This window comes from Globicephala melas, chromosome 1 (assembly GCF_963455315.2).
Source record: "Globicephala melas chromosome 1, mGloMel1.2, whole genome shotgun sequence".
Classification (NCBI taxonomy): domain Eukaryota; kingdom Metazoa; phylum Chordata; class Mammalia; order Artiodactyla; family Delphinidae; genus Globicephala; species Globicephala melas.
Genome location: NC_083314.1, coordinates 112,759,154 through 112,782,718, shown reverse-complemented (window position 1 = coordinate 112,782,718; position 23,565 = coordinate 112,759,154). Strand labels below are relative to the sequence as shown.

The following is a 23,565-nucleotide window of genomic DNA, read 5'->3' as shown; positions in this document are numbered from 1 at the left end:
TTCTAAACACAATTTAGATTTCAATGTCTGTCTGTCTTGTTAGGTCCGGAAATAGCATAAGAGTTGATCACTAGTATTTGTGAATTTCTTCTTCATGCCAACATTAGTGACAATCACAGTGACTCCACACATTTGGCAAGGATTCTGCTGAGTACATCTGATTCTGAGAAAAAGGATGTGTGTGGTTAGGACTCTCAATGCTACTAAATTACAATGTGAACAGGGTTTAGCATGCAGCTTTTGAAATTATAAAATAAAGACAAATATTTTCTATAATGCACCAGAAAAGTTTATTATACAATCTTTGAAGTCTTTAGGCTGACGCTTGAGTCTCTAAAATAGGAGGGCCAGTGCATTAAAATGGTTTCTAGTAGGCACGTACCCGTAACCCTGGCTCCCCAGTCACTCCAACACTGCCTGCAGGTCCAACATCTCCCTGAAGAAACAAAGGGAAAGATTAAACTCTTTTCTACTAAAACTGCATGTCTAATAGTTATGGAGGGTATATCATGAAGACAGGAGTTCCAAAACACTATTTTTTCCTTTTCTTCAGATTAATTTATTTATAATATTTTGCTTTTTCATTTGTATTCCCTCCCATATATAACCGTATATATATATATGTGTGTGTGTATAGATATACACACACATACTTATCTGCATATATAGAGAGACAAATAATATTTTTTTCTCAGTAATATTTTATTCTGACTCATTTGAGAACACTATCCATTTTTATCTGCTGTCCTTTACCTGCTTCCAAGATGGTGGCTGTTTGCCAAAATATTGCAAACATCGGGGAGTCAATGGTGAAAGTTTAGAGACCTCCTTTACTATTTAGGAAGGTTACCTTTGCACCTGGCTCTCCTTGCAGACCAGATTCTCCCTCAATACCTGAAGGTCCCTAGAATAGAATGATTTGACACATTGTTTGTAAACATTCCTTCACCAACATAAAGGCAATAACAACCTCATAAGAAGATGGAAGTAATTTTCAGTCCAAGGATGGGATATCTATGTCCAGGAAAGGATTTTTGCTGCTCCTTTATAAATATCATGGCGTAAGACCAGATAATTTCTGGGACCGTTTAACAGTTCAAATGCTAAAACAACATCACCAGAAATCAGGACTGCTTAGACCAGTTTCTTCTAATCCTTCCTCTTGTCCTTTAATCTTTGGTCAAGACAAACTACTTCCCATTTCCTCTTCTAATTTTCTACCCTCACACCCTTACTATTCTCTGTGTTTTTCACTTTTTATTCTTCCCATCTATTTATGTTGATCCCTCTTGGAATACACTTCTTGAAAAAAATTCCATTTTCTTTATTGGTTTTATAAAATATAACACACAAAGAAGATATGAATTATATATATACATATATACGGCATTTTTTTCCCACGCCCCTTTCATGGGTGGGTCCAGTTGGGAAGATTTTGGTTGAAGCTTTTATCTTGAAAACATATAACTTCTTGCAACCTCTGGCTATTTATAAGCTTCGAGCTCCTATAATTGCTGTTGTATTGTTTTATTTATTTTTTCTCTTGGAGACATTTATCTTGTTGTTGAGAATATTCTGCCTGCCTCTCCCTTCTCTACTTCCTCACTCTCTTCTCTTACTCTATGTGTGTGTATGTATGTATGTGTACTTATACACACACAATTATAAATACATACATATGCATTCTATAATCCCCATGTTTTCAGAGTAGAGGGGTAGTTTAAAGCCATTAACCTATGATACTATCTTGACCAGAAGTTTCCTGTTTGCTTTATGTCTTCCAGGGATTCCTCAATAGTTCTGATCCATGGGTGATAAACTTCCTAATAATTATTAGAGATTAAAATATCTCTTACGTTGCTACAGTATTTTAGATGAGAAGTTCAATTTTCCATTTTGACTCAGCTTCCACAATCCAGACTCTCTTTGCTTTTTCCAAAATAAAAGCTATACAGGCATAATAGTACAGATGGACTTATAATGAAAAGCCCCAGCCCCATTCCTCAGAGGCAACTACTTTATAAAACAATTTGTTTTTAGTTCTCTTAATGGTTATTTCTATAACCAAGAAATCTACCTCTAATTCTTGATGTATTACCTTGCTAAAAGTTTAGTTCCCTTAAAACTCCCTCCTTTTTACCATCATTTCACCAATTTTTAAATAGTTATATTATTTAAAATTTTCTGTTGGTTACCTTTGTGACTTTACTGTTATAAGAGGCAGTGTATTACAGTACTTAAGAGGAAGGACTACGAAGTGAGACTGCCTGAGTTTCTGCTCTGCCTCAGAAATGATAGAATTTAATATCCTAACCTAAGGTTAAAATTATCTCTCAAGAGAGAATTCCAACTCTCTCAGGACTTCTTCCACATCAAAATTGCTTTTAATTCCCTAGACCTCGTCTATTCCCCAGTTTCGCCCAATCTGTCAGCTCCTCTCGGCTTCTTTTATTCTTAGGCTAAATCCAATAGTTGATCTTCTGATCTCTGTGGTATCTCTTTTCTTATGCCAATCTTGGATTAGCACTTTAAATTGCCTTCTCCATTTCTATTCCCAGTTGAACATCAATGGAAAAATTACACTCTTGTGCAAAGTGGCTTCATTACATATTGAGAGGCATAGTGACTAAGAGAATGGGTTGCAGAGAGAGACTGCCTAAATTTAAATGTGGGCTCTACCACTACTATTGCTATTGCACTACTATTGCACAGCTATTGCTCTTGAACAAGTTGCTTAACCATTTCATGGCTTAGTTTCCTCATCTGTAGAATGAGGATAATTGCATTACCTCATGGGGTATTGTGAGAATTCATTAATATGGTACAGTACATAAATACTGCTAGGAACATAGAAAGTTCTCTGAAGTTGTTACCTAGTATTAACATCATTATTATTAATATAATGCAAATTCAAAGTCTCCTACTTCAGTTTTACTTTTAATAAGGTATATCTGCTTTTACATGTCTTTAGTCATTTCCCTCTTCCATTATCCTCAACCACTATTCTAAACCAGCATATTTTCCTCAATAGAAAATATGCTCAACCCCTACTCCTTATCATGACAGATTCTTGTCTCCTACCCTGTTAAAAAAAAAAATGTCAAGTTATGAGGTATGACTTTCCTCTGCTTTTTGTAGACTCAGAGGATGGATGTGGCATAGTATAGGTTTTCAGCATTGGCTTTTGAATCAGATGTGGATTCAAAGCCAAGGTCTGCTACCTGTTAACAATTTACCTTGGGCAGAGTAGCAGATTATGACTAACATTCTTCTTTTCTTGTCTCAGGAAAGGATATTGCCATCCATCCTGTTGAACTCTGGGAATAATTTTTGACTTCTCTTTCCCATTTACTTTCCATATCCCACAAATATGCAGGTTCTCCAGAATTTATGTAACAAACATTTCTCAAATACATCCCCTTCTTACTTATGCTGACTACTTTAGTTCGGACCTCCATTGTTTCTTAACTAGTTGAGTGCAACAGCCTTTTAGAAGGTATATATGTCTGCACTCTTGTCTTCTCAAATACATCTTCCCTGAGACTGCTAAAATGATCTTCCAAAAATACAAATCTGACTTTATCATTGCCCTATGCCTACCTCACAATGACTTACTGTAGCCCGTAAGATGAAAAGTTCAAGCTTCTTAACAGAGTATGTAAGATTTTTCGTTTGATCTAACCATTTCTCTGTAATTTCATCTATCATCACTTCTTGTTTTGACTTTAAGCATCAAAGAATCCATACGGCCTCATGTTTGCATGTTCCTACTCATACTACCCCTTTTTCTGGAATCGCCATATCCTTATTCCCTCTTTTCATATGGCTAACTCATACTCATTCCTTAAAACTCATTACCCTCCCCCTGCCTCAACGGAGACAAGTCTTTTTCCCCTTATCCAGGTAAGGTTACATACCCATTGCTGTACTCTTATAATGCCCTGTGAATGTCTCCATCATTGGGTCTAACAGAAGTATAATGAGCTTTTACATGATTATCTTCTGGAATAGATTATAAACTGCTAAAGGAGTCAGGGACCATATCTCAGCCACCCTTGGACTCCCAGTGGATACACAGTACACAGCAAGAAAGCATGGCATAATCGTGGAATTAGAGGAGGAGAAACGTTCTATTGGAATGTGGTTGAAAAGGTCTGCAGACATTAGACAATGCAGGACATTATCATGTTAAGAAATTGGCATTTTATTAAAGGCTATGAGAGCCACTGAAAAATTTCAAGGACAAGAATGATATGACAAAGGTAAACTGGCCACAAGTAGCTAAGGAATAATGGCAGTTGGAGGAGACATGGAATTAGAGCAGAGGACTGGAGCACCGGCAATGGGGACGGAAAGGAAAGGATGGAGGTGAGACATTAGTGGGAGCTTATTCACAGGGAAAAGAGCTGATTGAAGGAAGGGGAGTCTAGGATGACTCTCAGTTTGGGGTTACTGGGCATAAGGGATATCTTTCAGTGAGATGAGAATAAAAAGAGGAATAACAGTGGGAAAGCGATGGGCTTGGTTTATATATTTTGAATTTGAGATGTTTGTGGGATACCTAGGTGCATACATAAAAGACAACAGGAAATCAATAACTGGAGCCCCAAGGAGAGAGGCATCAGTTAGAGCTATCAAGCTAGAGCTATCAGAATAATACTGGTAATTAAAGTCTATGTGATACTATGATTGTAAGCTGAGGAAGAGGAAGGACAGCTTCCCATCAAGACTGAGGCTAATCAGAAGGTAAAAAGCAGAATCAAGAGGGAGCAGTTTCACAGAAGCCAAGGGAGGAGAGAATTTATGCCTAATTTTTTAGCACTAAAGTTAACAAACAAAAGAAATGAAGTAATTGGATTTTATAATTATAACAAGTATGGTTTATTATTCTAAAATATATCTTGAATAAGAGTCACTTTTCAATATTCTTCTATAATGGAGTGAAGGGTTATCAAAGTTAACTCTAAATCATTGAAGGGAACGTTTTATTCACTTTTTGTTCTGTCATTTAAATGAACTGTTAAGGGAATTTTATATGCATAAAATTTGGTTCATACAACAGTCATCCCTGGTTTTAATAGAATTTTAGGTTTTATTTCCTGAATATGAAACAAAACACTATAAAATTATTCTTCAAAATATATATACCTAAGATATCAACTTAACTTTAAGAGGAGTCTTACAAAAAGTACTGAGTATTGATGAACTAACAAGAAAGAGCCCCAAGAAAAATTACCTCAGCACCCATTTCTCCAGGAGGTCCAGCATCACCTTGCAGTCCTCGTGGTCCCTATATTAAAACAAAATTTAGGATGTGAGAATTAAAATGTACTCTATATTTCAATTAACATATGCATATAATTATATCATATGTAATATAACACATAATACATTTATCAATGTATTACTTTACTCTCTGTATAAACAAAATTAAATCTTTAGTTGATTCACCTTTTTTTTTGTTACTAATATTAAGCTTTGTTTGGATTCAAAAGAAAAGGAAAGAAAGGACGGTGCCTTTCATTCTTTCATTCCCTAATTCACTCATTCATTCAATAAACATTTATCAAGCATCTAATAATTATGAAATAGAGCACTAAGGGCTTTCAGAGTTATCTTATTTAATGGGTAGGACAATTATAGATCCACTTAATATTCCTGAAAAACATATGACAAACAAAACAGCATTTTTGAAGAAGCAAATATATGGTTTCCAATGAAATAAAAATATGCTTGAGTTTGCTTAATGTCATACTTTATCATAGTAGTGAGTCCAGTTGAACAATTCCTCTGTTTCATATGAATAAATATAACAATGTTTACATGGGATAATCACTAAGGTGCAATAAAATGTATGTGGGACCTTTACGGAGATCTTTTCCCCTGTAATACTGAATAGTGTAATTATAAGTAAACAGACACTGAATAATTAGCTTATGGCCTGAACATTAAATTGCTAAACCTAAAGGATCTTAGTGTGTGAACCCATTTAACTGTCTAGAATTACTCTAGATAGATTAACACTTATTTAGAAACTACAATTTAATGCTATTTGCCCAGCCATCTAAAGAAGCTGTTTGAATTTTTTGGTCTTTCTGGAAAGACAGTATAAAGAAGGTGTTTTTTTTTAGGTTCAGAATATAACAAGATAGTTAAAATTCTATGAGTTTGTACTCCATCACAATTTGTGAACACCTCACTTTTAAAAAAATGTTTTAATGGGGAAAAATGTGGTATGGTTGGTTATCTTAAACTTTCTCTAAGTTGTTACATTAATGTTAATTTTAAAAAATTTGAAAAGTATTGGAAGTACAAAAAACCCCAGATTAAGTAAATAATCCATAATTCTACCATACAGAGATGACACTGTAAATATACTTGCATATTTCCTTCTAGTTCTTTTGTGGGAGCATACTTATAAAACTTATCTGTTTTCTTTTAATTATTTATATTATTTTTGGCTGCGTTGGGTCTTTGTTGCTGCGCGCAGGCTTTTCTCTAGTTGTGGTGAGCAAGGGCCACTCTTTGTTGTGGTGCACGGGCTTCTTATTGTGGTGGCTTCCCTTGTTGCAGAGCACGGGCTCCAGGCGCACAGGCTCCAGGTGCACGGGCCTCAGCAGTCGTGGCTCGCGGGTTCTAGAGTGCAGGCTCAGTAGCTGCAGCGTACGGGCCCATTTGCTCCACAGCATGTGGGATCCTCCTGGACCAGCGCTTGAACCCGCGTCCCCTGCATTGGCAGGCAGACTCCTAACCACTGTGCCACCAGGGAAGCCCCTAACTATATCTGTTTTATGTTTAAGATTCTATTTGAAATATAAATATTTTACCATGTTACTGTAAATATTTCATAACAAAATTGTTCAATGGCTGCATATTATATTCCATCTAACATTCTGCAGTACCATAATTTAATCATTTTCTTAATGCTAGACATTTATATTTTTATAAGTCTTCTTTACAGTAAAATTTTGCATTATAGGATTTATTATATGCCTATTAGACTATAAGTGAATGTTACAGTCTGTAACATCAGATGACACTGCCAAATAGTTAAGTATGTGAATAATAGAATTATAAGGTTGGTATGTAAGCATCACATATGTTGTCCTTACTCAATAGCACAGCCATTAAAGGTATTAAGAGGTCACTAATGTTTTTCAATTATGGCTTATTAAATATTATGTATAATATTTTAAAATTCATGGATTCTCTTCAGAATGTAGTTTTACCCTATTATAAACACACTGAGAGAAACATCTTTGTGCAGTAGTCTTTGTATGCATTCTGCATTTCCACCCCTGGAATAGAGTCTGAAATGTAGCATTATTTGGTCATAAAGTGAAGTCAATTTCCAGAAAGGCTCCAATAATTAACATTCCACAAGCAATGTATAAAATTAGAATCTATTTCATTGAATTCATCCTAGCACAGAATATTATTTTGTAAATTCTTCATTAATTTGATGGACAATCTGGTATCTTAAAATGTATATATGCTTGACTACCAGTGAGGTTGAATATTCTTTTTGTTATTTGTTTACCAGCTATCTGCAATATTCTACATGTTGCTTGATCATGTCCTTTGCCCGTGTATTTTGGGGGTCATTTAAAAAAATTGTAGAGTTCTTTATGTGTTGCAGACATTAAATTTTTCTCTGCCCTATTTTACTGCTAACATCTGCCCAGTTTGTGGTTTGTCATTTTATTTTAAAAATATAATGTTAAAGATAACTTTTAACCCCTAAATAAGCTCACTGTAGAACACCTGGAAATACATAAAAGTAAAAATGGGGCTTCCCTGGTGGCGCAGTGGTTGAGAGTCCGCCTGTCGATGCAGGGGACACGGGTTTGTGCCCCGGTCCGGGAAGATCCCACACGCTGCAGAGCGGCTGGGCCCGTGAGCCATGGCCGCTGAGCCTGCGTGTCCGGAGCCTGTGCTCCGCAACAGGAGAGGCCACAACAGTGAGAGGCCCGCGTACCACAAAAAAAAATAAAAAAGTAAAAATGACCCAAAATAACCACTTGACCCACTTAACATTTAATGTAGCTCCTTAAATCTTTTAGTGTTTTTAAAAAAATCTGAATGGGAGAAGTTTACAGGAAACTGACTGGTTGTTGGTCTTTTTAACTAATTCTTTGGGCTTTTCTTTATAGACAACTATGTCATCTGCAAAAAAAGACAATTTTATATCTTCTTTCCCAGTCTTTTTTCTTTTCTTTTCTTGTTTCATTGCATTAGTTAGGACTTCCAGCCCAATGCTGAAGAGGAGTTTAAAAAAAGAGGGACATCCTTTCCTTGTTTCCCTGTTCTTAGGGGAAAAGCACCTAGCATTTCATCATTAAGTTAGCATTTCATCATGATGTTAGCTATAAGGTTGTTAAAATATATTCTTCATAAAGCTGAGGACGTTCCCCTTTCCTCCTAGTTTACTGTGAATTTTTATCATAGATGGGTATTGTATTTTGTAAAATTATTTTTCTGCACCTATTTTATATAATTTCTTTTTTAGTTTGTTAAAGTAATGGATTATACTAATTTATTTTTGAAGGTTGAACCAGCCTTACATACCTGGGATAAATCCCAGTTGGTTATGGTGTATAATTATCTTTATATATTAGTGGATTCAATTTGTTAATATTTTGTGGAAGATTTTAAAATATATGTTCATGAGAGATACTGGTCTGTAGTTTTCTTTTCTTGTAATAGCTTTGTCTGGTTTTGGTATTAGGGTAATGCTGGTCTCACAGAATGAGTCAGGAAGTATTTCTTCTGTTTCTATTTTCTGGAATAGATTGTAGAAAATGGGTATCATTTTGTTCCTTAAATCTCTGGTAGTATTCACCAGTAAGACCATCTGGGCCTGGTGCTTTCTGTTTTGGAAGGTTATTCATCATTGACTCAATTTCTTTAATTAATATAAGCCTATTCAGATTATCAAATTTTCCTTGTGTGAGTTTTGGTAGATTAAATCTTTCAAGGAATTTGTCCATTTCATCTAGGTTATCAAATTTGTGAGAATGAGTTATTCATAGTACTCCTTTATTGCCTTTTTTACTGTCCATGGGATCAGTAGTGAAGGTCCCTCTTCCATTTCTAATATTAGTAATTTGTGTCTTCTTTTTTTTTATTCTTGATGATCCTGGCTAGGGGGTTTGACCAATTTTATTGATCTTTTAAAAGAATAAGTTTTTTGTTTCATTGATTTTCTCTATTTTTCCTGTTTTTATTTTAATTGATTTCTGCTCTGATTTTTATCATTTACTTTCTTCTGCTCATTTTGTATTTAATTTTCTCTTCTTTTTCTGGTCTCCTAAGGTAGAAGCTTGTTATTGATTTTAGATCTTTCTTCTTTTCTAGTATATTCATTCAATACTATAAATTTCCCTCTATGCACTGCTTTCACTGCATCCCACAAAGTTCGATAAGTTGTATTTCCATTTTCATTTAGTTCAAAATATTTTTAAAATTTCTTGAGACGTCTTCTTTGAACCAGTGTTATTCAGAAGTGTGTAGTTTAATCTCAAAATAGTTTGAGATTTTCCAGTTATGTTTCTCTTATTGATTTATAGTTTAATTCCATTATGGACTAAGAGCATATTTTGTATGATATCTTTTCTTTGAAATTTGTTAAGGTGTGTTTTATGACCCAGAACGCAGTCTGTTTTGGTGAATATTCCATGTGAACTTGAAAAGAATGTATATTCTGCTGTTACTGGATTAAGCAGTCTATAAATGTCAATTAGATCCAGTGTCCTGATGGTGGTGTTCACTTCAACTATAATTTTACTAATTATCTGCCTGCTGGATCTCTCAATTACTGATAGATAAGTGCTGAAGTCTCCAAATGAAATAGTAAATTTGTCTATTTATCCTTGGAGTTCTATCAGTTTTTGCCTCATATAGTGTGATGCTCTGTTGTTAGATGCATACACTTTAAGCATTATTATGTCTTTGGAGAATTGATACACTTATCACTGTGTAATGTCCCTCTTTATCCCTGATAATTGTTCTTGATCTGGTCTATTTTGTTGGAAATCAATGTAACTACTCCAGCTTTCCTTTGGTTAGTATTGGTACATCTTTGCCCATTTTATCTATCTCTTTACTTTTAATATATCTGTGCCTTTATATTTAAAGTGGGTTCCTTGAAGACAACATACAGTTAGGTCTTCTTTTTCTTTCTACTCTGTGTCTCTGTTTCTCAATGGGTGCATTTAGAACATTGACATGTAAGTGATTACTGATACCCCTGGGTTCATACCTACTATATTTATTAGTTTTCTATTGCTACTCTTGTTCTTTCTTTTTTGTCTTCCATTCTTTTTATTCCACTCTTTAGAAAATTAAGACTTTTAATTGATTCCATTTTCTCTCTTATTTTAGCATGTCAATTATACTTCTGGTTTGATCTAGATATATATTTTTGCTTACATAGTCCTAAAGGAATTTAAGATTGTCATGAAGATTTTAAGGTATGTTATGGTTGGGGCTGAACTTCAAACTTATATACCTGATTTTCCTCTTACCTCTTTCAGTCATCTCTGCAGTTTCATCCTCTTCTACCAACATTTATCATATGTAGCATTTCTTCAAAATTCAGCCTTAGATCCTGTTCTTTTCTCTTTCCTATACTTTTTCCCTAGACCAATGACTCCAATATTTTAAATTTCAGGATATTATTCTGCTTTGAGCTCCACATCCAACTGCCATCTTCACAGTTCTCAAAGGCACCTCAAATTCAACATAGCTAAACTGACTTATAATCTTCCATTCTCAAACATAAATTTCTGCTGGTATTCTCAGTTTCAGTGAGTTATATCATTATCTCATTAATTCTTCAAGCCACAACCTTAGGAATCATACTTCATATGTAGCATATCTATTTCCTGTTGATTTTATCTCCTTCTGAATATTTTACATCTATCTACTCTTTCTTTCTGCTAATCATAAACAGTTCTACTATCTCTTATCTGGACTGGTGCTGCACAAAGCTATTCTTGTCCATTCTTAGTCCCTTCCAATTTGGTTTGAGCGATCTTTACAGAACAGTAATATGATCATAAACCTAGCCTTATCCCTTCAGTGACATCCCTTTGTTCTTAAGATAGAAATACAAATATTTGGGAGTAGGGCTTACTGAGCTGCATGCGTTTTGTCCCCTCCCTCCCTTTCCATCCTCATCTTGCACTCACTTCCCACCTGGCTCTCTGTGCCACAACATGCTGGCCTTCTTTTAGATCTTTAAATAAATAAGTAGGGTTGTCTCCCAGTTCACGAGTTCTCTCTGGAATGACTTTTCTCCATATTTGCTTAAGTAACTACCGTTCATCCTTCAGATCACAACTCAGATGCTCCTCCTCTGGAAGTTTCCCTAAACCCAGATTAGGACAGTTTCTTTGTTATATATTATCTCAGATCTAACTAAGTAGCTCAAATATGTGAAACAAAGCCCATTATATCCATTACGAATTGATTTCTATTTTATTTAACAGACCCACTGACCCTGTGTCCTGAATGTCAATTTTTAGTTGCTATTAAGCCATTTCAGTCGTTTATTACTACAACAATAAATTTTTGCTTGTATAAAGCCTAAGATATTGTCTGTGCTGTTGCCATAGCCCTGTTGATACACTTATCTTGACTTAAATGTGTTCTCTCTTAAGATTAGCTTTAATTCCATTTCACTTCATCTAATATTACTGGCTGAATGATTACACCTTTGGCTAAATGACCTTTGGTTAATGCTGTTTAACAAATATGCATCAGGGTAGATATAACATGCCAGACATTATACCAGAAAAGAGGACTGTAAAGGTGCAAAAAATGGTCTCTGACTTCAAGGAGCTACAGACTCTTTAGAAGAAAGAGGTATTTAGAGATTTGCATGATATATGATCAAATGAATATTAGAATTAGGATGGCAGGTTAAGAGATACAAAGCAGAGAAAACTGAGAAGAACTTAGTTTGATAAAATCAACACCACATTTAAGATACTATATTTGGAAAAATTACACTCATAGGCAAGTGTTTACTATTGTTTGGAGAGCTTATACCATAGGTTAAATATGTAAAGGAGGAAATGAACACAGTTTGGTAAGAAGAGTTCTTTGTTAGAATTTTCTACTTCCGACTAGCTAAATGAATTATGCAGAAGCCACCTATAAACTTTTGTGTCAACTGATGGATAAGAACAACCCAGTAGTTTGAAAGACTATTTGTAGTGTCAATCTTAGAAGCATGTTACTGCACATTACATCTGACACTATTAACCAGAAGAATGGCTTCATAGGCAATAAAGAATATATTGTGAGAGATAAGGCATGGCAAGGTATTTCATTTTCACAATTCATTTTCTATGGAAACTCTATAACTGAGTCAGATTTATGAACTGGTGATGTGACTTTTTGAATTCTTTTTTTTAATTTATTTTTTTACTGTCTAAATTATATTATAACTTTTTTTACATCTTTATTGGAGTATAATTGCTTTACAATGGTGTGTTAGTTTCTGCTTTATAACAAAATGAATCAGTTATACATATACATATGTTCCCATATCTCCTCCCTCTTGCGTCTCCCTCCCTCCCACCCTCCCTATCCCACCCATTCAGGCGGTCATAAAGCACCGAGTTGATCTCCCTGTGCTATGTGGCTGCTTCCCACTAGCTATCTATTTTACGTTTGTTAGTGTATATATGTCCATGCCACTCTCTCACTTTGTCACAGCTTACCCTTCCCCCTCCCCATACCCTCAAGTCCATTCTCTAGTAGGTCTGTGTCTTTATTCCCGTCTTACCCCTAGGTTCTTCATGACATTTTTTTTCTTGAATTCCATATATATGTGTTAGCATATGGTATTTGTCTTTCTCTTTCTGACTTACTTCACTCTGTATGACAGACTATAGGTCCATCCACCTCACTACAAACAACTCAATTTCGTTTATTTTTATGGCTAATATTCCATTGTATATATGTGCCACATCTTCTTTATCCATTCATCCGATGATGAACACTTAAGTTCTTTCAATATCTTGGCTATTGTAAATAGAGCTGCAATGAACATTTTGCTACATGACTCTTTTTTTTTTTGCGGTACGCGGGCCTCTCACTGTTGTGGCCTCTCCCGTTGCGGAGCACAGGCTCCAGATGCGCAGGCTCAGCGGCCATGGCTCACGGGCCCAGCCGCTCTGCGGCATGTGGGATCTTCCCGGACTGGGGCACAAACCTGTGTCCCCTGCATCGGCAGGTGGACTCTCAACCACTGCGCCACCAGGGAAGCCCCTACATGACTCTTTTTGAATTATGGTTTTCTCAGGTATATGCCCAGTAGTGGGATTGCTGGGTCATATCGTAGTTCTATTTTCAGTTTTTTAAGGAACCTCCATACTGCTCTCCATAGTGGCTGTACCAATTCACATTCCAACCAGAAGTGCAAGAGTGTTCCCTTTTCTCCACACCCTCTCCAGCATTTATTGTTTCTAGATTTTTTGATGATGGCCATTCTGACCGGTGTGAGACGATATCTCATTGCAGTTTTGATTTGCATTTCTCTAATGATTAATGATGTTGAGCATTCTTTCATGTGTTTGTAGGCAGTCTGTATATCTTCTTTGGAGAAATGTCTACTTAGGTCTTCTGCCCATTTTTGGATTGGGTTGTTTGTTTTTTTGTTATTGAGCTGCATAACCTGCTTATAAATTGCGGTGATTAATCCTTTGTCAGTTGCTTCATTTGCAAATATTTTCTCCCATTCTGAGGGTTGTCTTTTGGTCTAGTTTATGGTTTCCTTTGCTTTGCAAAAGATTTTAAGTTTCATTAGGTCCCATTTATTTACTTTTGTTTTTATTTCCATTTCTCTAGGAGGTGGGTCAAAAAGGGTCTTGCTGTGATTTATGTCACAGAGTGTTCTGCCTATATTTTCATCTAAGAGTTTGATAGTTTCTGGCCTTACATTTAGGTCTTTAATCCATTTTGAGCTTATCTTTGTGTATGGTGTTAGGGAGTGATCTAATCTCATACTTCTACATGTACCTGTCCAATTTTTCCAGCACCACTTATTGAAGAGGCTGTCCTTTCTCCACTGTACATTCCTGCCTCCTTTATCAAAGATAAGTTGACCATATGTGCATGGGTTTATCTCTGGGCTTTCTATCCTGTTCCATTGATCTTTCTGTTTTTGTGCCAGTACCATACTGCCTTAATTACTGTAGCTTTGTAGTATAGTCTGAAGTCAGGGAGCCTGATTCCTCCAGCTCCGTTTTTCATTCTCAAGATTGCTTTGGCTAGTCAGGGTCTTTTGTGTTTCCATACAAATTGTGAATTTTTTGTTCTAGTGCTGTGAAAAATGCCAGGGGTAGTTTGACAGGGATTGCACTGAATCTGTAGATTGCTTTGGGTAGTAGAGCCATTTTCACAATGTTGATTCTTCCAATCCAAGAACATGGTATATCTATCCATCTATTTGAATCATCTTTAATTTCTTTCATCACTGTCTTATAATTTTCTGCATACAGGTCTTTTGTCCCCTTAGGTAGGTTTATTCCTAGATATTTTATTCTTTTTGTTGCAGTGGTAAATGGGAGTGCTTTCTTGATTTCACTTTCAGATTTTTCATCATTACAGTATAGGAATGCCAGAGATTTCTGTGCATTAATTTTATATCCTGCAACTTTACCAAATTCACTGATTAGCTCTAGTAGTTTTCTGGTTGCATCTTTAGGATTCTCTATGTAGAGTATCATGTCATCTGCAAACAGTGACAGTTTTACTTCTTCTTTTCCGATTTAGATTCCTTTTATTTCCTTTTCTTTTCTGATTGCTGTGGCTGAAACTTCCAAAACTATGTTGAATAAGAGTGGTGAGAGTGGGCAACTTTGTCTTGTTCCTGATCTTAGTGGAAATTATTTCAGTTTTTCACCATTGAGGACAATGTTGGCTGTGGGTTTGTCATATATGGCCTTTATTATGTTGAGGAAAGTTCCCTCTATGCCTACTTTCTGCAGGGTTTTTATCATAAGTGGGTGTTGAATTTTGTCGAAAGCTTTCTCTGCATCTATTGAAATGATCATATGGTTTTTCTCCTTCAATTTGTTAACACGGTGCATCACGTTGATTGATTTGCATATATTGAAGAATCCTTGCATTCCTGGAATAAATCCCACTTGATCATGGTGTATGATCCTTTTAATGTGCTGTTGGATTCTGTTTGCTAGTATTTTGTTGAGGATTTTTGCATCCATGTTCAGCAGTGATATTGGCCTGTAGTTTTCTTTCTTTGTGACATCCTTGTCTGGTTTTGGTATCAGGGTGATGGTGGCCTCGTAGAATGAGTTTGGGAGTGTTCCTCTGCTATATTTTGCAAGAGTTTGAGAAGGATAGGTGTTAGCTCTTCTCTAAACGTTTGATAGAATTTGCCTGTGAAGCCATATGGTCCTGGGCTTTTGTTTTTTGGAAGATTTTTAATTACAGTTTCAATTTCAGTGCTTGCGATTGGTCTGTTCATATTTTCTATTTCTTTCTGATTCAGTCTTGGCTGGTTGTGCATTTCTAAGAATTTGCCCATTTCTTCCAGGTTGTCCATTTTATTGGTATAGAGTTGCTTGTAGTAATCTCTCATGATCTTTTGTATTTCTGCAGTGTCAGTTGTTACTTCTCCTTTTTCAGTTCTAATTCTGTTGATTTGAGTCTTCTCCCTTTTTTTCTTGATGAGTCTGGCTAATGGTTTATCAATTTTGTTTATCTTCTCAAAGAACCAGCTTTTACTTTTATTGATCTTTGCTATTGTTTCCTTCATTTCTTTTTCATTTATTTCTGATCTGATCTTTATGATTTCTTTCCTTCTGCTAACTTTGGGGTTTTTTTGTTCTTCTTTCTCCAATTGCTTTAGGTTCAAGGTTAGATTGTTTATTTGAGTTGTTTCCTGTTTCTTAAGGTAGGATTGTATTGCTATAAACTTCCCTCTTAGAACTACTTTTGCTGCTTCCCATAGGTTTTGGGTCATCGTGTCTCCATTGTCATTTGTTTCTAGGTGTTTTTTTGTTTCCTCTTTGATTTCTTCAGTGATCACTTCGTTATTAAGTAGTGTATTGTTTAGCCTCCATGTGTTTGTATTTTTTACAGTTCTTCTCCTGTAACTGATATCTAGTCTCATGGCATTGTGGTCGGAAAAGATACTTGATACAATTTCAATTTTCTTAAATTTACTAAGGCTTGATTTGTGACCCAAGATATGATCTATCCTGGAGAATGTTCCATGAGCACTTGAGAAAAATGTGTATTCTGTTGTTTTGGGATGGAATGTCCTATAAATATCAATTACATCCATCTTGTTTAATGTATCATTTAAAGCTTGTGTTTCCTTATTTATTTTCATTTTGGATGATCTGTCCATTGGTGAAAGTGGGGTGTTAAAGTCCCCTACTATGAATGTGTTACTGTCAATTTCCCCTTTTATGGCTGTTAGTATTTGCCTTATGTATTGAGATGTTCCTATGTTGGGCGCATAAATATTTACAATTGTTATATCTTCTTCTTGGATCAATCCCTTGATCATTATGTAGTGGCCTTCTTTGTCTCTTGTAATAGTCTTTATTTTAAAGTCTACTTTGTCTGATATGAGAATTGCTACTGCAGCTCTCTTTTGGTTTCCATTTGCATGGAATATCTTTTTCCATCCCCTTACTTTCAGTCTGTATGTGTCTCTAGGTTTGAAGTGTGTCTCGTGCAGACAGCATATATATGGGTCTTGTTTTTGTATCCATTCAACCAGTCTGTGTCTTTTGGTGGGAGCATTTAATCCATTTACATTTAAGGTAATTATCAATATGTATATTCCTATTACCATTTTCTTAATTCTTTTAGGTTTGTTATTGTAGGTCTTTTACTTCTCTTATGTTTCTTGCCTAGAGAAGTTCCTTTAGCATTTGTTGTAAAGCTGGTTTGGTGGTGCTGAACTCTCTCAGCTTTTGCTTGTCTGTAAAGGTTTTAATTTCTCCATCAAATCTGAATGAGATCCTTGCTGGGTAGAGTGATCTTGGTTGTAGGCTTCTCTCCTTCATCACTTTAAATATGTCCTGCCAGTCCCTTCTGGCTTGCAGAATTTCTGCTGAAAGATCAGCTGTTAACCTTATGGGGATTCCCTTGTGTGTTATTTGTTGTTTTTCCATTGCTGCTTTTAATATGTTTTCTTTGTATTTAATTTTTGACAGTTTGATTAATATGTGTCTTGGCGTGTTTCTCCTTGGATTTATCCTCTATGGGACTCTCTGTGCTTCCTGGACTTGATTAACTATTTCCTTTCCCATATTAGGGAAGTTTTCAACTATAATCTCTTCAAATATTTTCTCAGTCCCTTTCTTTTTCTCTTTTTCTTCTGGAACCCCTATAATTCGAATGTTGGTGCATTTAATGTTGTCCCAGAGGTCTCTGAGACTGTCCTCAGTTCCTTTCCTTCTTTTTTCTTTATTCTGCTCTGCAGTAGTTATTTCCACTATTTTATCTTCCAGGTCACTTAACCGTTCTTCTCCCTCAATTATTCTGCTATTGATCCCATCTAGAGCATTTTTAATTTCATTTATTGTGTTGTTCTTTGTTGCTTGTCTTATCTTTAGTTCTTCTAGGTCCCTGTTAAATGTTTCTTGCATTTTGTCTATTTTGTTTCCATGATTTTGGATCATCTTTACTGTCATTATTCTGAATTCCTTTTCAGGTAGACTGCCTATTTCCTCTTCATTTGTTAGATCTGGTGGGTGTTTATCTTGCTCCTTCATCTGCTGTGTGTTTTTCTGTCTTCTCCTTTTGCTTATCTTACTGTGTTTGGGGTCTCCTTTTTGCAGGCTGCAGGTTCATAGTTCCGGTTGCTTTTGGTGTCTGTCCCCAGTGGCCAAAGTTGGTTCAGTGGGTTGTGTAGGCTTCCTGATGGAGAGGACTAGTGCCTGTGTTCTGGTGGATGAGGCTGGATCTTGTCTTTCTGGTGGGCAGGTCCACATCTGGTGGTGTGTTTTGGGGTGTCTGTGGACTTATTATGACTTGAGGCAGCCTCTCTGCTAATGGGTGTGGTTGTGTTCCTGTCTTGCTAGTTGTTTGCCATATGGTGTCCAGCACTGTAGCTTGCTGGACGTTGAGTGAAGCTCGGTGCTGCTGTTGAGATGGAGATCTCTGGGAGATTCTCGCCGTTTGATATTTTGTGGAGCTGGGAGGTCTCTTGTGGTCTAGTGTCCTGAAGTTGGTTCTCCCACCTCAGAGGCGCAGCACTGACTCCTGGCTGCAGCACCAAGAGCCTTTCATCCACATGGCCAAAGATCTGTGCCCCAGCTCATAGCGAACTTGAGGTGACTCGAGCCATCTGGCTGCCCCGCTGTCCATCCATCTGTCGCCTCTGCAGTCAGTCTGTCCGACCTCCCACTGGCAGGCTTGCGGCTCAGCTGATCAGCCTCCAAAGGTGCTGCCACCGCCAGTTTCCCCAGTGAGGGAGAAAGATGCGACTCTTTTTGAATTATTGGCCTAACAGCATTTCTGTCAAGTTTCCACATTTTGGCCCATTACATGTAGAGTCTGGCTTCTCTATATGGTCTTTTGTTATAGAGTTGCCCTCATAAATGTGATTTTGTGTGTGGGTGGGCAGTGTAATAATTATTATACAAACAGCAAGCCGTTCAGAAAAAAAATTCTGAGATTTAATAATTATCTTTGCTGAAAACAGAAATATGTGAAGTTTTAACAGTTCCAGGCAAACAGGACCAAATTTGACTTTATGAAACCAGGAAGGCACTAAAAATTATATTCACAGCAAAACATTCATTCTTATAATTAGGTGCCCATGACGATTTCCAAAACATACCAGCCACAGCACAACAGGGCAATAATAACAGATAGGTAAAATATATTATACAAAAAAATAAACACAATTAAAAACACATGAAGATAAACTTACTGGTTCTCCTGCAAATCCCCTGTCTCCTGTACTCCCAGGGGGTCCTTGTAAACCCTGAATAAACAAAGGCAAAACTTGAAGAAAAAGTGATGCTTGTAAATGTTTTAGTCAGTTTCCCTACCTCAGCTTTCCCTCAAGATCCTCCCATCTAATTTTTCTGTCTACCTCTATTTGTTTTTTCTTTTGTGGAAAAATATGCCTAACATAAAATTCACCACTTTAGCAATTTTTAAATGTATAGTATGTGTAAATTTACAGTACTGTGGCATTAAGTATATTCACATTGTTGTGCTAGCATCACCACCACCTATTTTCAGAACTTTTTATCTTCCCAAATTGAAACTCTGTACCCATTAAATAACTCCCTATCCCCTACCCTCTTTCCCTGGCAACACGACTCTACTTTCTGTCTCTATGAATTTGAATCTGCTTTGAATCTGCTTTAAGTACCTTATATAAGTGGAATCATACAATATTTGTTCTTCTGTGTCTGGCTTATTTCATGATGTCTTCAAGATTCATCCATTTGTAACATGTGTCAAGACTTCCTTCCTTTTCAAGGTTGAATAATATTCCCTTGTATGCATATACCACATTTTGTTTACCCATTCATCATCAATGAACACTTGGGGTTTTCTACCCTTTGGATATTGCGACTAATGCTCCTATAAACATTGGTGTGCAAGTATCTGTTTGTATCCCTGCTTTCCATTCTTTGGGGTATATATGAAGAAGTGGAGTTGATGGATTATATGTAATTCTATGTTTAACTGTTTGAGGAGCTAGGCATACTGTTTTCTATAGCAGCTCCACCATTTTACATTCCCACCAGCATAGCACAAGTATTCCCATTTCTCCACATCCTTGCCAACACTGGTTATTTTTTCTGTATATATAGGTGTGTGTGTGTGTTTAATAATAGTCATTCTGGATGGGAAGTGGTATCTCAATATAGTTTCGATTTGTATTTCCCTAATGACTAGTGATACTGAGCATATATTCATATATTTATTGGCTGTTTGTATATCTTCTTTAGAGGAATGCTTACTCAAGTCCTTTTGCTCATTTTTTCATTGTGTTGTTTATTATTTTACTGTTGAGTTGTAAGGGTTCTTTATATCTACCTGTATTCTTTATATTTAATCTCCACTCCTATACAGTGACAAATATTTGTCAACCAGAATTATTTTAGATTCGGATTCTTTTATACTTTTAATATCAATATAAAAAGTTTTTTTCAAAAATAATATACTTGTGATGTATTAATAAGTATGACTTATGCCCTTATAACCTGGGAAGGCACAAAGCTCTCAGAACCTAGGTGACCAGAAATGATCAAATTGGACCTCGCCAATGTTCTTCATTTTCCTCCATTTTTACATCATGTCACCTATGGTACCATAAAATTTAGTCTTAGGTATGGGGGTATATTCTAAAATTGTATGTAAAACTCTAAATTAAATTTCAGGTCCTCTTTGATCCTTCCATTTAAAGATTAACTGAGCATGTACTATGTGCCAGACACTGATGACTACTAATGATGTATAAAATACTGCCCTTGTTTATTCTACATTACTGACCTTGGGAAGTTTGGCAATTATATAGCAGATCACAATTACCATTTTATCTTAAAATTGAAATATAAAAAATATGATATTAAATTAGAAGTAAAGACGTTCAGATTTCTAGCAACAAAGAATCTTCTAAGTTATGGTTATCAATGCTATGTTTAGTTACATATGATTGTCTGGTTAGAGAAAGGGAGATATGCAAAATCTCATGGACTCCTATTGGAGTAAGACCATGTTTCAATCATGAAAATCATCTGCTACTCATGTACTCTGGACTCCTAAATTAAGGGATCAATATAAGGGATCCCTCTGTGCCTGGTATACCAATTGAACATACAGCAAGAGTTCAGAACCTTAAATAATGTCTGCGCAGTTTGCTTTGTAAAGTGTGTTTGCACACAATATTAAGCTTAATATGTACTTGTAATACTGTTAATGGTGCATAAATGCTGTTAGGCAAAGCTATGAAATGACCTAAATGGATTCTAATTATTTTTATTGGAGATGAAGAAGAAAAGCAAAAGCTGACACAAAATAAAAATTCCCTTTAAGGCTTTTCAGATGTTACTGAAATACATTATTTGTAGTACACCTCCTTGCTCTATGATGCATCTCAGAATTATGGCAATGATGAACAGGAGGATAATGACTATGGTGGTTGCTATTTATTGAGAGCCCGTGCTGAGCACATCATTTGTTATAAGTATAAAAGGTATCTCATTTTAATGATAGCGAAACTGAGGCTCAGAGAGGTTAAATAATTTGTACAAAGCCAAAACAGCTATAAGTGACAGAACCAGAATCTGACCTCGAATGTGTCTGACTCCAATGCCATGCTCTTCCACTACACTAAACTGCTTTTTACTGAATTCCATGAGAAATCAAGCATTCAATGTCTTTCCATTTTAAATAAACATGTTTCGAGCATCATCAAGACATTTTATGAGAATAAGCAAGGGAGTATATAAACGTTATTTCTATTGCCACACTTTCACTGTAGGATCATGAAAATGTGTGCATTCTGCTTCATTGTCTGAAGAACAGGAAAGAATAGAGTTAATACTGTATACTTTTTGTATTGTAAAGATTATGAAATAAATGCTTCTCAAGTATTCTGAGTTACTACAGAAAAAACTATATTTAAAGAAGAAATGCTAATTGTTTCCACTTCCAATATTGGCCAAGTTGCTCCTATCAAACCAATCTATATAGAGATAACTATAAATCCAAGATAAAATATTAAAAAGGAAAGATATGAAAGCACTGAAGAAAGACCAAAAATAGGCAGGAACTAGAGTAGTAGGGTCTACACTTGAAAGAAGGAATGACACTAGTTGAGTTTCTGATATTTTTATATGGCTTTTAGCCAGATGAGAAGCCATATAAGATGATTAAGATAAAGTAGGATAGAAACCTTCAGTCTTATTGGCATGGAGGACCCTAGGGCAGAATTTGAGGTGACCATAGATGGTGAAAAGTGGTGAAAGAAAGAGCCAAAGAGGAGCCTCAGATTGCAAATATAAACTCTGCTTATAGTTCTTGCTGACATTTAAGGTTTGTATTGGTATGGTAGACTCCAAGTAGCTCAGACAAGGCTAAAAGAACTTAATAGAGATTTCAGCAGCCACCTACCACAGAGGAGAGAAAACTTGGAGTTTTACCAGTCAAGTTAACTGCCTGCCAAATTAAAAACAAAACAGTACTCTTCAAAGAAATATAACAGACTTTAGAGTCGCTAAAATGAATCAGTCAAAATGTTCAAGATACAATTCAAAATTATTAGACAGGGAAAATTTCCCATATTTATAAGAAAAGGAAATTAATGGAGACCAAACTCAAGATTACGAAGATGTTATTATGTATCACACGATTTTAAAGTAGTAAGTATAAATATGCTCAATAATGTAAATAAAAATGTACTCATGATGAATAAACAAATAGGAAATCCCAGAAGAGAAAGAGCATTTGTAAAAAGAAACAATGACAATTATAGAGCCGAAAATTAAATATCCAAATAAAACTGAAAAATACAATATCATAAACAAAATTTTATTGAAAGGCTTAACAAGTTAGAGAAGATAGATTCCGGTTTCCCAATTGGAAAAAAACAAACAAACAAACAGGAAAAAGAAAGATTGAAATAGGAATGAACAGGGCCCCAGGGATCTAAGGTAATCAAAATGACTAACATATATTTAATTAGAATACAAGAAGGAAAGGAGAGAGAAAATGGTGTAGAAAAAAATATCCTAAAAAAAAAGTTGAAAAATTTCCAAATTTAGTGAAGGCAAATTTACACATGCAAGAAACTCAGCAAACATTAAGCTGGATAAACGTGAAGAAAATCCATCTAGACGCATCATAGTCAAACTACTGAAAGACAAAGATAAAGAGAGAATCTTGAAAGCAGCCAGAGAAAAATGATATATTATATGCAGGGGAATAATGATAAAGATAAGTGTGAACTTCTCATCAGAAATAATGCAGGCCAAAAATAAACGGCATGTCATCTTTACAATGCTGAATGGAAACAAACAAACAAAAAACCCTGTTGACCCAGAATTCTATAACGAGTGAAAATATCCTTCAAGAATAAAGGTGAAATAAAGAAAAACGAAGAGAATTCATCACTAGAAGAACTTGACTATAAGAAATCTAAAGGAAGTTCTGTAGGTTGCAGGGAAGTATATCACTTAGAAATGTGCATCTGTAGAAAGGAATGAAGAGCACCAGAAATAGTAAGTGCATGGATAATTTTAAAAACCACTACTTTCCTCCTAAATATCTCTAATTTATGTTTCATTTATATTAAAGTAGAATTTTAACTTTGCAATATGGGGTTTATAACTTATATAGATATAAAACAAATAGAGCATATAAGACAGGATGCTGGTAAACAGCCCTCTATGGCTGCAAGTTTCTTACAATTATGTTAAGTATTACTGTATTAACTCTAAGTAGACAGAGGAAAGTTACAATGTGATCCCTAAACCATGGGTTGGCAAACTACAGTCTGAGGGCCAAATGTGGACCATCACCTGATTTTGTAAATAGTTTTTTTTG

General features: G+C 35.6%; 1 protein-coding gene and 1 long non-coding RNA gene across 7 annotated transcripts in view; one reads left to right on the top strand and one right to left on the bottom strand.

Moving 5' to 3' along the window:
* The window catches only part of COL24A1 (collagen type XXIV alpha 1 chain), a 431,901-nt gene that overhangs the window by 119,393 nt on the left and 288,943 nt on the right, over window positions 1–23,565 (bottom strand). For all 6 annotated transcript variants that reach the window (XM_060303290.1, XM_060303280.1, XM_060303308.1 and 3 more), the window contains 4 exons: window positions 18,932–18,985; window positions 5,237–5,290; window positions 851–904; window positions 383–436 (listed from right to left, as the gene is read on the bottom strand). In XM_060303290.1, the coding sequence (XP_060159273.1) occupies window positions 383–436; window positions 851–904; window positions 5,237–5,290; window positions 18,932–18,985 (216 nt within the window). The remainder of the gene's footprint in view (window positions 1–382; window positions 437–850; window positions 905–5,236; window positions 5,291–18,931; window positions 18,986–23,565) is intronic.
* Window positions 1–23,565, top strand: part of LOC132597668 (uncharacterized) — a 189,195-nt gene that overhangs the window by 162,679 nt on the left and 2,951 nt on the right. The gene's annotated exons all lie outside the window — the stretch shown is intronic.